General features: G+C 36.6%; 1 protein-coding gene across 1 annotated transcript in view; it reads right to left on the bottom strand.

Annotated features, from left to right (window-relative positions):
- Window positions 1-15,630, bottom strand: part of DNAH12 (dynein axonemal heavy chain 12) — a 278,772-nt gene that overhangs the window by 43,836 nt on the left and 219,306 nt on the right. Inside the window, exons 60-61 of the mRNA XM_055273198.2 lie at window positions 13,670-13,842; window positions 8,611-8,751 (exon numbers count right to left, since the gene is read on the bottom strand). Of these exons, the coding sequence (XP_055129173.2) occupies window positions 8,611-8,751; window positions 13,670-13,842 (314 nt within the window). The remainder of the gene's footprint in view (window positions 1-8,610; window positions 8,752-13,669; window positions 13,843-15,630) is intronic.

The following is a 15,630-nucleotide window of genomic DNA, read 5'->3' as shown; positions in this document are numbered from 1 at the left end:
GTAAAAGCCATTGCCATTCTCTAGTCTCAATAAACCAGGGCACAATGCACTGCAGAAAGCCACAGGGACCTCTGCCCTTGGAAGCGGGGGTATTGTCCAAGGTTTCTCCCCATGTGATAGTCTGAAATATGGCCTCGTGGGATGAGAAAAACCTGACCGTCCCCCAGCCCGACACCCGTAAAGGGTCTGTGCTGAGGTGGATTAGTAAAAGAGGAAGGCCTCTTGCAGTTGAGATAAGGAAGGCCACTGTCTCCTGCCTGCCCCTGGGAACTGAATGTCTCGGTATAAAACCCGGTTGTACATTTGTTCAATTCTAAGATAGGAGAAAAACCGCCCTATGGTGGGAGGCAAGACGTGTTTGCAGCAATGCTGCCTTGTTATTATTTACTCCGCTGAGATGTTTGGGTGGAGAGAAACATAAATCTGGCCCACGTGCATGTCTAGGCATAGTATCTTCCCTTGAACTTAATTATAACATAGATTATTTTGCTTACATGTTTTTTGCTGACCTTCTCCTTATTATCGCCCTGCTCTCCTTCTACATTCCTTTTTGCTAAAATAACGAAAATAATAATCAATAAAAACTGAGGGAACTCAGAGGTCGATGCCGGTGCAGGTCCTTGGTGTGCTGAGTACCGGTCCCCTGGACCCACTGTTGTTTCTCTATACTTTGTCTCTGTGTCTTATTTCTTTTCTCAGTCTCTCGTCCCACCCAACTAGAAATACCCACAGGTGTGGAGGGGCAGGCCACCCCTTGAGGAAATGCAAATCAAAACCACAACGAGATATCATCTCACCCCAGTTAGAATGGCTATCATCAAAAAGCCAAAAAATACAAATGCTGGTGAGGATGCAGAGAAAAGGGAACTCTTATGCACTGTTGGTAGCAATGTAAACTAGTACAACCAGTACGGAGAACTGTATGGAGGTTCCTCAAAAACTACAAATCAACCTACTGTATGATCCAGTGATCCCATGACCAGGCCTTTATCTAAAGGAAAGGAAATCATTATATTGAAGAGATATCTGCACCTTGATTTTTTTTGGTAGCACTATTCACAATAACCAAGGTATGGAATCAACCTAAGTATCCAACAACAGATGAAGGGATAAAGACAATGTGGTGTACATACACAATGGAATACCATTCAGCCATAAAAAGAATGAAAACTTCTCATTTGTGGCAACATGAATGAAACTGAACGACATTATGTTCAGTGAAATACGCCAGGAACACAAAAACACCACATGTTCTCACTCATATGCAGAAGCTAAAACAAGTTGATTTCATGGAAGTAAAAAGTAGAACAGAGTATACTAGAGGCTGGGAAACATAGGGAAAAGCAGGGATTAGGGAGAAATTTGTTAAAGGATACAAAAGAAGTTCTGGTATTCAATAGCACTGTAGGATGAGTGTAGTAACAATAATATATCACATTTGACTCTTGAACAACCAACACAGGAGTTAAGGTGCTGAACCCCTAATGCGGTCAAAATTCATGTATAATTTTTGACTCCCCCAAAACTTAACTACTAGTAGTCTGTTGTTGACTGAAAATCTTACTGATAAACAGTTAATTAGTACATATATGTTATATGCATTATATACTATATTCTTACAATAAAGTACACCAGAAAAAGAAAATGTTATCAAGAAAATAATAAGAAAAATGGACTTACAGTATATACTGTATTTATTGATACTGTAAGTTTACATAATCTGTTTACAAGATGAAATGTCTGTCTGAAATGGTGGGTAACCACGGCTGCAGACCTCAATTTATGGTAAATATCAAACAATTCCATTTTTTCGTGTAATGTAATGACTCTTCTCTGTTTCTTGGGAGAACTTCCAGGAAAACTACAAACCAAAATCTCTCATGAAAATAGACACAAAAATTCTTGACAAAATATTAGCAAATCAAAGTATACAAAGAATTATACACTAATGGCACTTTGTATGGGTCCTATGTTATTCCAAGTTTGTGATATTGTACTAAACACAATGAAAAATACATGAGAACCATGAAGAGATCACTTTTTACTGCCATACCCAATGTACTGAAGAGATGAACTGCTCTTGAGATGATGAGCATCCCCTGACATTTTAAGTGGATAATCGTAACACTTAAGCTCACGTCAATAGCAACAGGAGGTGGCTACAAAACTATTACAGTAGTACAGTGTGTGCTACAGCTAATTTTATGCAGTTATGATTTGATACTGCATCTTTATATTTGTTTACATTTCTTGACTGCAAATGATGCCATGTATGAACTGTGTGTGAGCTTTGATAAATTTCAACTTTTTATAATATATTTGTATAAATTTTATGGTAGTAAATCATAAAAATAGACTAGTATCTACATGTATTTTATGTATTTATGGCATACCTAACCTTTTCTTAATTTTTTGAATATTTCTGGCTAGGCAGTTCATCTGTGAGTTTTTTCAAAATGTCACCAATCTTTAGAAATTTTTCCAATATATTTATTTTTAAAAAATCTGTGTATAAGTGGACTGGTGCAGTTGAAACCCATGTTGTTCAAGGGTCAATTGTATATATTTTCAAATAGCTAGAAGAGAGAATACTGAATGTTTCTAGCACAAAGAAATGATAAATGTTTGAGATGATGGATATGCCCATTACCCTGATCTGATCACTATAACCTGTATGTTCTGAAATATTACTATGGAGCCAAAAAATACATACAATTATTGTTAATTAAGAGATACAAAAATGAAAATAATGGCTTGTTCAAAATAATAATAGCAACAAGGTATTTGGTGACTAAAGCTATGAATAAGCGAAATGAATGACCACAGTGTTATGAAGCACAGGGGGAGGGGAAACTGGAGATAGTCTGTTACAAAGTACTTGCAGGAAGTGGTATAGTGTTATTTGAATGAGGACTTAGATTAGTTGTAAATGTACATTGCAAACTCAAGGGCAATAACAAAAAAAGTTTTTTTAAAAAAGTAAGTATAATTGGTCTGCTAAGAGAAGAGAAAAAATGGAATCATACAAAATAGTTAAAACCAGAGAAGACAGAAAAATAGAAGATGAAAACAATAACAACAACAACAACAGAACAAGGGCAATGAATAGGAAACAGTAACATATATGGTAGATATTAATCCAACTGTATCAGTAATCAGTTTATATGTCAATGGTCTAAATACATCAATTAAAAGACAGGTTGTCAGAGTGGATCCAAAAGCAAGACCCAACTATATGCTGTCTACAGGAAACCCACTTTAAACATATAAAGACACAGATGCATTAAAAGTAAAGAGATAGAGAAAGATATACCATGCTAACACTAATGAAGGGGAAGTAGGGTAGCCATATTAATTTCAGACTAAGAAGACTTCAGAGCAAGGAAAATTATTGGGAATTAAGAGGAGCATTACATAAAGATAAAGAAGTCAGAATCTCCCAAAACTCTCACAAGGGAAAATAGATAATATGAATAGACTTGTATCTATTAATGAAATTGAATCAATAATTAATAACCTTCTAAAACAAAAAGCACCAAGCCCAGATGGGTTCATTGAATAATTCTACTAAACATATAGGAAGAAATTAAATCAATTCCACCATGTCTTCCAGGACATAGTGGAAACTGGTTCTATGAGGCCCGTATTACCTAATACCAGAGCCAAGCAAGACATTATAAGAAAGGAAAACTACAATCCAAAATCTCTCATAAAAATAGATGCAAAAATCCTCAACAAAAGGAGCAAAATGTTAGCAAATATTAGCAACAAAATATAGCAAATCAAATCCAATAATGTATAGAAAGAATTATACACCATGACTGAGTAGGATTTATTATAGGTATGAAAGGCTGATTCAACATTTGAAAATCAATTAATGTAATTCATCATAGCAAGAGAGTAAAGAAGTAAAACCATATGATCCTATCAAAAGATGTAGAAAAAACATTTGACAGCTGGGCACAGGAGCTCACACCTGCAATCCCAGCACCTTGGGAGGCCAAGGCAGGCAGATAACTTGAGGTCAGGAGTTCGTGACCAGCCTGGCCAACATGGTAAAACCCTGTCTCAACGAAAAATACAAAAATTAGCCGGGCTTCATGGCAGGTGCCTGTAACCCCAGCTACTAGGGAGGCTGAGGCAGGAGAATTGATTGAACCCAGGAGGCGGAGGTTGCAGTGAGCTGAGATGAGATAGAGCCACTGCCACTCCAGCCTGGGTGACAGATCAAGAATCTGTCTTAAAAAAAAAAAAAAAAAAAAAAAGCAAAAGACCTGAACAGACATTTCACCAAAGAAGATATATAGTTGGCAAATAAGAACAGGAAAAGATGCTCAACATCACATTTCATTAGGAAATTCCAAATTAAAATGAAATACCACTAAACACTATTAAAATGGCCACTTTCCAAAATAGGCAACATGAACTCTTATTCATTGCTGGTGGAGACGCTAAATGGTATGGCCACTCAGGAAGACAGTTTGGCAGTTTTTTACGAAACTAAACATACTCTTACCATACAATCCAGCTGTTGCACTCCTGGTACTTACCCAAAGAAGTTGAAAACTTATGTTCTCACAAAAACTTACACATGAATGTTTGTAGCATATTTATTCATAATTGCCAAAACTTAGAAGATGTCCATCAGTAGGTTAATGAATAAACTGTGGTACATCCAAACAATGGAATATAATTCAGCACTAAAAAGAAATAAGCTATCAAGCCATGAAAAGACATGGAGGAACCTTATTACTAAGAGAAAAAAGCCCATCTGAAAAGGCATACGTAGTACATAATTCCAACTATATAACCCTCTGGAAATGACAAAACTAAACCATGGAGATAACAAAAGAATCAGTGATTGGCAGGGTTGAGGGGAGGGAGGGCTGAACAAATAAAACATAGAGGATTTTTAGAGCAGTAAAACTATAATGATAGATATATGACATTATACACTTGTCAAAATTGATAGGTGTATAATACCCAGAGTGAAGCCTGATGTTACCTATGAACTTACTTAGGAGTGATAATAATATGTCAATGCAAGCTCATAGATTCTAACAAATATATCACTCTGGTAAGGGGTTTTGTTAGTGCAGGAGGTTGTATATAAGAAATCTCTATCTTCTCAGTTTTGCTGTGAATCTAAAATTGCTCTACAAAATAAAGCCTTTTCAAAAAAAGGATGGGCAAGATATAGAAAACTATGAAACATTATAGAGTGAAATGAAAAAGACTAAGGAAAATGGAGTGACATACTATGTTCTTAGATTGAAACACCCAATATTGTGAAATTGTTAATTTTCCACAAACTGATTTACAGTTCCAACGCACTTCTCATCAAAACTTCAGCATATTACTGGGTATCTTTCCACTTTGGACTTGACCAGATGATGCTAATATTTATATGGAAATGCAAAGATCCAAGAATAAGAAAGACACTCTTGTATAAAAGAAGAACAAACAAATGCAACAAAAACAAAGATAAATAGATGGGACTTAATTAAACTAAAAACCTTCTGCACAGCAAAAGAAATAATCAGCAGAGTTAACAGACAATCCACAGAGTAGGAGAAAATAATCACAATCTATACATCTGGCAAAGGATTAATATCCAGAATCTACAAAGAACTCAAATTAGCAAGAAAAAAAACCAAACAATCTCATAAGAAAGTGGGCTAAGGACATGAATAGACAATTCTCAAAAGAAGATATACAAATGGCCAGAAAGCATATGGAAAAATGCTCAACATCACTAATTATCAGGGAAACGCAAATCAAAACCACAACGTGATACCACCTCACTTCCACAGGAATGGCCATAAAAAAAAAAATAGATGTTGGCATGGATGCGGTGAAAAGGGTACACTTTTACACTGTTGGTGGGAATGTAAACTAGTACAACCACTACAGAAAACAGTGTGGAGATTCCTTAAAGAGCTAAAAGTAGATCTACTGTTTGATCCAGCAATCCCACTACTCGGTATCTACCCAGAGGAAAAGAAGTCAGCATATGAAAAAGACACCTGTACACACATTTATAGCAGCACAATTTGCAATTGCAAAAATATGAAACCAGCCCAAATGCCCATCAATTAACAAGTGGATAAAGAAAATGCGATATATATATATACCACAAAATACTACTCAGCCATAAAAAGGAACAAAATAATGGCATTTGCAGCAACCTGGATGGAATTGGAGACTATTACTTTATTTATTTGAGACGGAGTCTCACTCTAGCTCAAGCTGGAATGCAGTAGCGCTATCTTGGCTCACTGCAACCTTTGCCTCCAGGGCTCAACTGATTCTTGCCTCAGCCTCCTGAGTAGCTGGGACTACAGGCATGCGCCACCATGCCTGGCTAATTTTTTTGTATTTTTAGTAGAGACAGGGTTTCACCATGTTGCCCTGGGTGGTCTTGAGCTCTTGAACTCAGGCGATCCACTTGCCTCGGCCTCCCAAAGTGCTGGGATTACAGGCGTGGGCCACCACACCTGGACTGGAGACTATTATTCTAAGTGAAGTAACTCGCTTCACTTACTGTAATGTAAAAGCAAACTGTATGTTCTCATTCATATATGGGAGCTGTGCTATGAGGTCATAAAGGTATAAGAATGGTACATTGGGCTTTGGGGACTTGGGAGAAAGTGTGGGGGGTGGAGAGGGATAAGAGACTACACATTAGGTACAGTGTACACTGCTCTGGTGATGGGTGCACCAAAATCTCAGAAATCACCACTAAAGAACTTATTCATGTAACCAAACACCACCAGTTCCCCCAAAAACCAGTTGAAATAAATAAAAAATTAAAGAACAAGATGAAATACTATCAGATATCAAGATTAATTACACACATACACATTAATGGAACCGAATAGACAGTCCAGAAACAGATCTAGATATATGAATGTATTATTTATGGCAAGGAAGGCACTACAGAGCAGTAGTGAAAAGGCCAACTCTTTTCAACAAGTGGAGAGCTGCATGGAAAAAATGTAAAATTTGACATTTCCTTAGATCACACACACACATCAGTTGCATGTGGTTGTACATCTAAATGTGAAAGGCATAATAAAGCTTCCAGATGGTTATATAGGAGAATACCTTCATAATATTGGGCTGTGAAAAGAGTTTTCACAAAGCAAGAACCATAAATCAGATTATATTAAAATTAAGAACTTGTGTTCAGCAAAAGGCAGCATTAAGAGAAAGAAAAAGTAAACTAGAGAGTGAGTGCCAATTTGTCACATACAATTGTCAAGGGATTTGTGTCAAGAATATATAAAGAACTCATACAAATCACTAAGAAAAACCCAATAGAGAAATGGACAAGTGATGTGAACAAGTACACTAGAAGATTTCCAAGTGGCCTATAAACATGAACAAGTGTTTAACTTCATTAGTCATCAGAGAAATATAAATTCAAACCACGATGCAATAATATGTATCATATACCAAAATAGATTTTTTAAAACAACAATATAAAATGTTGGTGGGGGCCGGGCACAGTGGCTCACGCCTGTAATACCAGCACTTTGTGAGGTTGAGGCAGGCAGATCACGAGGTCAGGAGTTTGAGACCAGCCTGGTCAACATAGTGAAACCCTGTCTCTACTGAAAATACAACAATTAGCTGGGCATGGTGGTGCACGCCTGTAGTCCCAGCTACTCAGGAGGCTGAGGCAGGAGAATCGCTTGAGCCTGGGAGGTGGAGGTTGTGGTGAGCCAAGATCCCACAACTGCACTCCAGCCTGGGCAACAGAGCGAGACACTGTCTCAAAACAAACACAAACAAACAAAAAACCAACAAAAATAAAACGTTGGTGGGGATCTGGTACAATGGAATGCTCAAATTCTGTTAATGGGATGTAAACTGGTACAATCATTCTGGAAAACAATTTGTAATTTTCTTTCTAGGCATCTTCCCAACAGAAATGTGTGCACATGTGCCCCTACATTTATACACAAGATTGTTCATAGCACCATTACTTATAATAGTGCCAAACTGGAAACAACCCATCTGCTCATTGAGTAGAACAGGTAAACGTCAATGTATTCTTATAATGGAATACTGTAAAGCAGTCAAAGCAAATGAACTAGCCTCATGCTACCACATGGATGAATCTCATAAAAGTAATGTTGAGGAAAAGAAGCCAGATAAAAGAATAAAGAATACATATTACTTGCTTTCATTCATATATATAATATACATATATACATATATATATATGTCAAGCTAATCTGCAGTGTTATAAATGAGTCTATAGTAGTTACCTTTTTGGGGTAGTAAGGAGGTGGTAACTGAAAGGAGTACAAGTGCTTCAAGGATGGTGGGGAAATGTTCTATTTCGTCACCAGATCTTCCCTTTTTAAGAATTTGTTGAACTGTATATTAATACTCTGTAAACTTTTCTGTGTTACATAAATTTTAAAAATTAAATAAACACCAATACTATCATAGAAGCCATTGCTATCAGTGAAATGCACAAGCAAAACCATGACTTAAGCAAAGAAAAATACAGACTTCTGTGAGAAGACATATTTACAGATTTGATTTTCCAGGGAGGTTTTAAAAATAAATAAATTATGGTAAAAGCAAGTAACTTACAGAAGAAGATTGGCACATAATAAAAAGGAAAATAATAGCTTGTCCTTCTCAAATAGTGATCGGCATATATTACAATATAAGTTGTATGTGAAGTGGTCATTTAAATATCGTAGGCGCTTTTCCAAAATCTTGGATTTGTTACTAAAAGTTAAAAAGAAGGAAAACGTATTGTCAAACAAAGCTAAGAAAATAAAACCAACATGAATTAACATATACACTTTTTATTTTACGGAAGTATCACTATTAAAAACATGTAAAGATACACACACAAGGGCATGTAGAACTGGTGAAATCTGAATAAGCTCTATGGGTTGTAGCAACGTCAGTTTCTCAGTTGTACTATAGGCAAGATGCTAGCACTGGAGAAGCAAGATGAAGGGTACATGAAACCTCTCTGCACATATTTTTCTGTGTGCAACTTCTCATGAGTCTAAGTATTCTAAAATAAAAAGTTTTAAAATGTAGGGTATAATTCTCTGAGAAAGTGAAATATGGTTTACACCATCTCTCTATTTTCCAAATCCTAAATATCTTATTCTGCCCCAAAGTGACTGAAAACAATCAGCTAATTAAAAAAAAAAAGCCTATTAAATCTCTATTAGTGTAAGGCTCTATGCTAGGGAGGGAAATGTAAGAGACAAAGAATTATGAAACATTTGCCGGCCCCAAAGAAGCATAAAATCTAGATAAAGATCTACATATTTTAAAAATGCATGAAAAGGTCAGGGGCAGTGCCTCCTGCCTGTAATCCCAGCACTTTAGGAGGCTGAGGTGGGTGGATCATTTGAGGTCAGAAGTTCAGCCTGGCCAACATGGTGAAACCTCATCTCTACTAAAAATACAAAAATTAGCCAGGAATGGTGGTACATGCCTGTAATCCCAGCTACAAGGGAGGCTGAGGCAGGAGAATGGCTTGAACCCGAGAGGTGGAGGTTGCAGTGTGAGATCACACCACTGCACTCGAGCCTGGGTAATAGAATGAGACTCTGTCTCAAAAGGAAAAAAAAATGCATAAAAAGTCAGAAAACACATGGATAAATGTAGTTACTGGGTGGAGTTATGACTGATATTCTTTATATTCTCATATTCCAAAAAATGTTTACAATAAGCATATATTGCTTTCAATTTTTTTCAGTTTAATTTTTAAATGTAATACCTATGGGAATATAAAATGATGTAGCTATTCTAAAAAATAGTTTGGCACTTTATTTCTTTTTGAGACAGGGTCTCACCCTGTCACCCAGGCTGGAGTAAAGTGGCATGATCACAGCTCATTGTAACCTCTACCTCCTGGGCTCAAGTAATCTTCCCATCTCAGCCTCCTAAGTAGCTGGGACTACAGGTGCATGGCACCATGCCCAGCTAGTTTTTTTGTATTTTTTGTAGAGACGGGGTTTCACTATGTTGCCCAGGCTGTCACTTTCTTTAAAAAATTTTTAAAAACTAAACTAAAGAGCTTCTGCACAGCAAATGAAACTATCAACAGGGTAAACAGCCCACACAATGGGAGAAAATATTTTCAAACTGTACATCTGACGAAGATCTAATATCCAAAATCTGTAAGGAACTTAAATTAATTAACAAGCATAAAACTAACAACCCCATTAAAAAGTAGGCAAAGGACATAGACACTTTTCAAAAGAAGACATACACATGGCCCAAAAAGCTTATGAAAAAATGCTTAAAATCATTAAGCATTAGAGAAATGCAAATCAAAACCACAATGAGATACCATCTCACACCAGTCAGACTGGCTATAATTAAAAAGTCAAAAAAATAACAGAAGCTGGCCAAGTTGTGGAGCAAAGGGAACACTTCTACACTGCTGGTGGGAATGTAAATTAGTTCACCATGGAGAGCAGTTTGGAGATTTCTCAAAGAACTTAAAACAGAACTACCATTTGACCCAGCAATCCATTATTGGGTATATACCCAAAGGAATGTAAATTGTTCTACCATAAAGACATGTATGGGTATGTTCATCACAGCACTATTCACAATAGCAAAGACACGGAATCAACCTAGATGCCTGTCAATCGTAGACTAGATAAAACTAATGTGGTACACATACACCATGGAATACAACACAGCCACCAAAAAGAATGAACTCATGTTCTTCGGAGCTGGAGACCATTACCCTAAGCAAACTAATGCAGGAAAAGAAAACCAAATATCACATGTTCTCATTTACAACACTGAGTATACATGGACACAAGGAAGGGAACAATAGACACTGGGGCCTACTCAAAGGTGGAGAGTGGGAGCACAGTGAGGGTCAAAAAAAACTACCTATCAGGTACCATGCTTATTACCTGGGTGACAAAATAATCTGTATACTAACCCCCGTGACATGTAGTTTACCTGTACAACAAGCCTGCACATGTACCCCTGAACCTAAAAGTTTAAAAACAGAATCCTCAATAAACCCTATGTCTTGTTTGCTAAAAAAAGAAAAAAAATCTAAACAAACAACTGCTACATAACCCAGCAATTGCACTCCTGGGTATTTAACTCAGAGAAATAAAAATTTCTATTCACAAATACATGTACATGAATGTTTATAGCAGTTTTATTCATAGTAACCCCAAACTGGAAGTAATTCAGAAGTCCTTCAACAGGTAAATGATTAAACAATTTTAATCTGTGGTAAATTCATGCTATGAATTATTTCTCAGCCATCAAAAAGAGCCAAATATTTATACACACAGCAACTTGAATGAATCCCTGGAGAATTATGCTGAGTAAAAAAAGCCAATCTCAAAACGTTACATGCCATATGATTCCATTTATATAAAATTTTTGAAGTAACAAAAGCACAGAAATGGAGAACAGGTTAGTGGTTGCCAAAGGTTATGGAAGGGTAAGGATGGAAAGGAAGTGGGTATAGCTATAAAAGGGGAACACAGAAATCCTTGTGGTGGTAGAAATATTCTGTATCTTGACTGTATTAATGTCATTATCATGGTTGTGATATTGTTCTACAGGTTTTCAAAACGTCACCATTGGGGCAACTAGGTAAAAGGTACATGAGATCTTTATTATTTCTCATAATTGCATGTGAATCTACACTTAACTCAAAATTAAAAATTTGATTTCTAAAAAGTAATACATAGGACCATGGGAATGGGATCGAAGGGATGGTGGTATTGACACTTCTCTGAGTAGATCTTTTTGTACAGGATTGAATTTTGGAGTCATTAATGGTTTATGTACTCAAACATATAATAAAATTAAAGTCAACAAAGATGAAGAAAAACCCTAAAATGAAACATAAAAATAAACAAATGAACCTAACTGTATTTCACATGAATAACATCACATGTTGAAGGGGGAAAAACTAACCCAAGTAACTTGAATATAGTATTTTATGCCTAATTTTTTTTTAAACTTTAAGTTTTTGTGTGAACATATGCAATCAATTCTTTTGGGTATATACCCAGAAGTGGAATTGCTGGGTCATATGGCAAATCTAGGTTTAATATTTTGAAGAACTTACAAAGTGGCCATATTATTTTAAAATCCAACCAGCAGTGTAAGAGGGTTCCAATTATTCCACATCCTCACCAAAACTTGATATTGGCATTTTTATGTCAATTCTTTAACTTGAATTTCCTTCATCATATGGGTTGTATAAATTCAAATTCCAAATCCCAACTGAGAAGGGATTTCAATCACTCAGCAGAGGTTATTCTACCAAGAGCCAACGCAGAAATTTCTCACAGCATACGGGATTGGCTCAAGTCATATTTTTATTTTACTTAACAAGTACAGCAGTTACTAAATACCAGACATTGTTATAAATGCTTTACCAATATTATCTCATTTAATTTTCATAAAAACCCAAAAGGTAGGTACTATTATTATCCCAATTTTATAGATAAGAAAAATTGAGGCAATTACCTCATATTAACAGACTTGCCTGTAGGCATGCAGCTAGTATGTGGCAGAACTGAGGTGTAATCCCCAACTCCAGTCTGACTCCAAAATTTGCATACATTCATTAAGTGATTAAAGTGCAAATATCTAGAAAACTATTAGAAATGTGGGGCCAGGTGCAGTGGCTCACTCCTGTAATCTCAGCACTTAGGGAGGCTGAGTCTGGCAGAATTCTTGAGTCCAGGAGTTCGAGACCAGCCTGGGCAACATGGTGAAACCCCATCTCTACAAAAAAATTCAAAAATTAGCCAGACATAGTGGTGCGCACCTGTAGTCCCAGCTACTCTGAAGGCTGAGGTGGGTGGATCACTTGAGCCCGGGAGGCTGAGGCTGCAGTGAGCTGTGATTGTGCCACTGCACTCTAGCCTGGGTGACAGAGTGAGACCTTGTCTCAAAAATAAATAAATAAATAAATAAATAAATAAATAAATAAATAAATAAAATAAAGAAAAAAGAAATGTGGGACTGAAGCCTTTTAGAGACCTCAAGCTTGGAGAAAGATACACTAGAGTTGCTAGAAAAAATAAATCACGTGCCTGCCTCACTGAAATATTTAAAAGAGAGAAGAAAAAAACTAAAGTTAATCCCTCCATGCCTAAATCTTGAGTAGGAGTGAAACAACAACTTAAAAGAGAAAGGAGATTTTGACTATCTTTCATATGTCTTTTTTTCTTTCATTTTTCCACTTTTTTATTTTGTATTTTTATTTTTTGAGACAGTCTCACTCTGTTGCCCAGGCTGGAGTGCGGGGGCACCATCTCGGCTCACTGAAACATCCACCTCCTGAGTTCAAGCAATTCTCCTGCCTCAGCCTCCTGAGTAGCTGGGATTACAGGCGCCCACCACCACACCCTGCTAATTTTTGTATTTTTAGTAGATATGGGGTTTCATCATGTTGGCCAGGCTGGTCTTGAACTCCTGACCTCAAGTGATCTGCCTGCCTCAGCCTCCCAAAGTGCTGAGATTACAGGTGTGAGCCACTGCACCCAGCCATTTTTCCACACTTTTAATGTTCTGTAATAGATACACATTATATAAGTTTTTAAAAAAAGACTTTTTTTAAAATGGAAAGGGCTGTGAAAATCCAATCTTGGGAAGATGAATAAAGCGAGAAAATGTTTACCTGTCATGAATAGAGTTGATATAAAGGTTCACAAACCATGTGAGAGAGTACTGATACATGGGATCAATATTAGCCAGGTCTGCAATGCTAAAGAATAATACTGATGAGTGTTTGGCGATGGGTCTATAGCCTTCTCGAGACTCTGCTATTTTGAGTTCTGTTTTTTCTGCAATCTAGGAGAACAGAAAAAGCAAGATTAAGAAATAGGAAGAGTATTTTAATTATGCACTTTTCATATAATGAAGTTTACATATCTCAATGCAATAACATTATATGAATTTAAGTATGGTTTACAAGAGAGGGCTTTATCATACTAAAAGCTAGAAATAAAGAAAACAAAAGGGGATGAAGGAAAGAACTAGGGAAGGAGGAAAGGGGAAGAAGAGAGGAGGAACAAGAGAGGAAAAAAGAAAAAACAAGTTTAAACTTTAGATTAACAGTATGATCAGCTACCGATCATCTCTTTCTTGAGACATACCAAATAAATAAGCTTTGCTTATTCTTTGACTGACTGACCCGTGTCTACTGTAGTCATTCAACTTCTTTTATTTTAACAGGTTAGAGATAAAGAAGGAGAGAGGGGTGGAGAGCAAGTGTACATGTGTGTATATTTAAGGTGTTAACTTGTGTAGTGGAACTCAGCACAGTCTGGCAAAGTAGGTATTCAAAACTATTTTTTGATTGATGGTTTTATATACGAGAATGCTTTTTCAACTAGCTTCTCATATGTTTAATTTTCTAACTTAACGGCTGTAGAAATTCAACCCCCAAAGAAAAATGTTCTCCAAGATAATAGCTCTTCAACTCAATCTGATAGGTTCATATTCTATAGAAAAAATGTTTTGAGCACTATTCCAACTCACTCTTCCTTCTTTGGTAATGCTATCCACAGACTCTCATGAATGGTATGCCTGTGTAGTCATGTTTATATCAAATCCTGTTTGTTGCTAATTTAATCAAGAGGCAGGGATAGAACCAGATCCAAGACAAGGTAATCAAAAATTTCCCTGGAGAATTAACTTTAAATGCCTCAGAAACTGAAGTTAGGTGGCATTGGCATTAGGAGTAAAAGGTAGTGGGACTTTTTCTACATGTTGGTTTCTACATGCTAGATGAGTATATGAAGGAAGAGATACAAAAGTCTTAAAACAAATTGGTCTTCAGATGGAGTAGAGGGAAGCCCAGAATGACCACACAGCCCCAGAGGTAGAGGAAGAGACAGAGAGCACAGAAACTTAAGGCCTTCCGTTCATCCTTGCGGTCTGGATGTATGTCCTATAATTGGGAAAATAAATTATTCCCTTGTATCTTTTTTATTTTAGCTAATTCAAGTGGGTTCCTGTTCCCTGCAAACAAACTTTCCCCAAAATTATACTGTATAACCACAAATGAACTAAAAATAAGTTTGGAATCTCAGTCCTAACTATAAATAAGTAAAACAAAGTTATTGGCAATGGGAATTAATGACATCTTATGTAAGAAAGCATAATTTTAGTATTCTCACTTAAACTTTTGCTATTTAAACTTTGACTTTCAATTCAAGTGCCATTTTGCAATTAATAGCAATAGCAAGCAGTAACAAACAGCAAATATAATTTTTATTTATTTTTAGAGAGGGAGTCTTGCTTTGTCACCCAGGCTGGAGTACAGTGGCACGATCTCAGCTTACTACAACCTCCACCTCCTGGGTTCAAGCGATTCTCCTGCCTCAGCCTCCCAAGTAGCTGAGATTACAGGCATCCACCACACCTGGCTAATTTTTGTATTTTAGTAGAGATGGGGTTTCACCATGTTGATCAGGCTAGTCTCAAACTCTTGACCTCAGGTGATCCACCTGCTTTGGCCTCCCAAAGTGCTGGGATTACAGGCATGAGCCACTGCACCCGGCCATAATTTTTAAACATTAAATAATAATTTAATTCATATTCCATGGCTTGATCTATGTATACTTACAGTGTTTG

This window comes from Symphalangus syndactylus, chromosome 1 (assembly GCF_028878055.3).
Source record: "Symphalangus syndactylus isolate Jambi chromosome 1, NHGRI_mSymSyn1-v2.1_pri, whole genome shotgun sequence".
Classification (NCBI taxonomy): Eukaryota; Metazoa; Chordata; class Mammalia; order Primates; family Hylobatidae; genus Symphalangus; species Symphalangus syndactylus.
The sequence above is the reverse complement of the archived record's forward strand: the minus strand, read 5'-3'. Positions and strand labels throughout refer to the sequence as shown.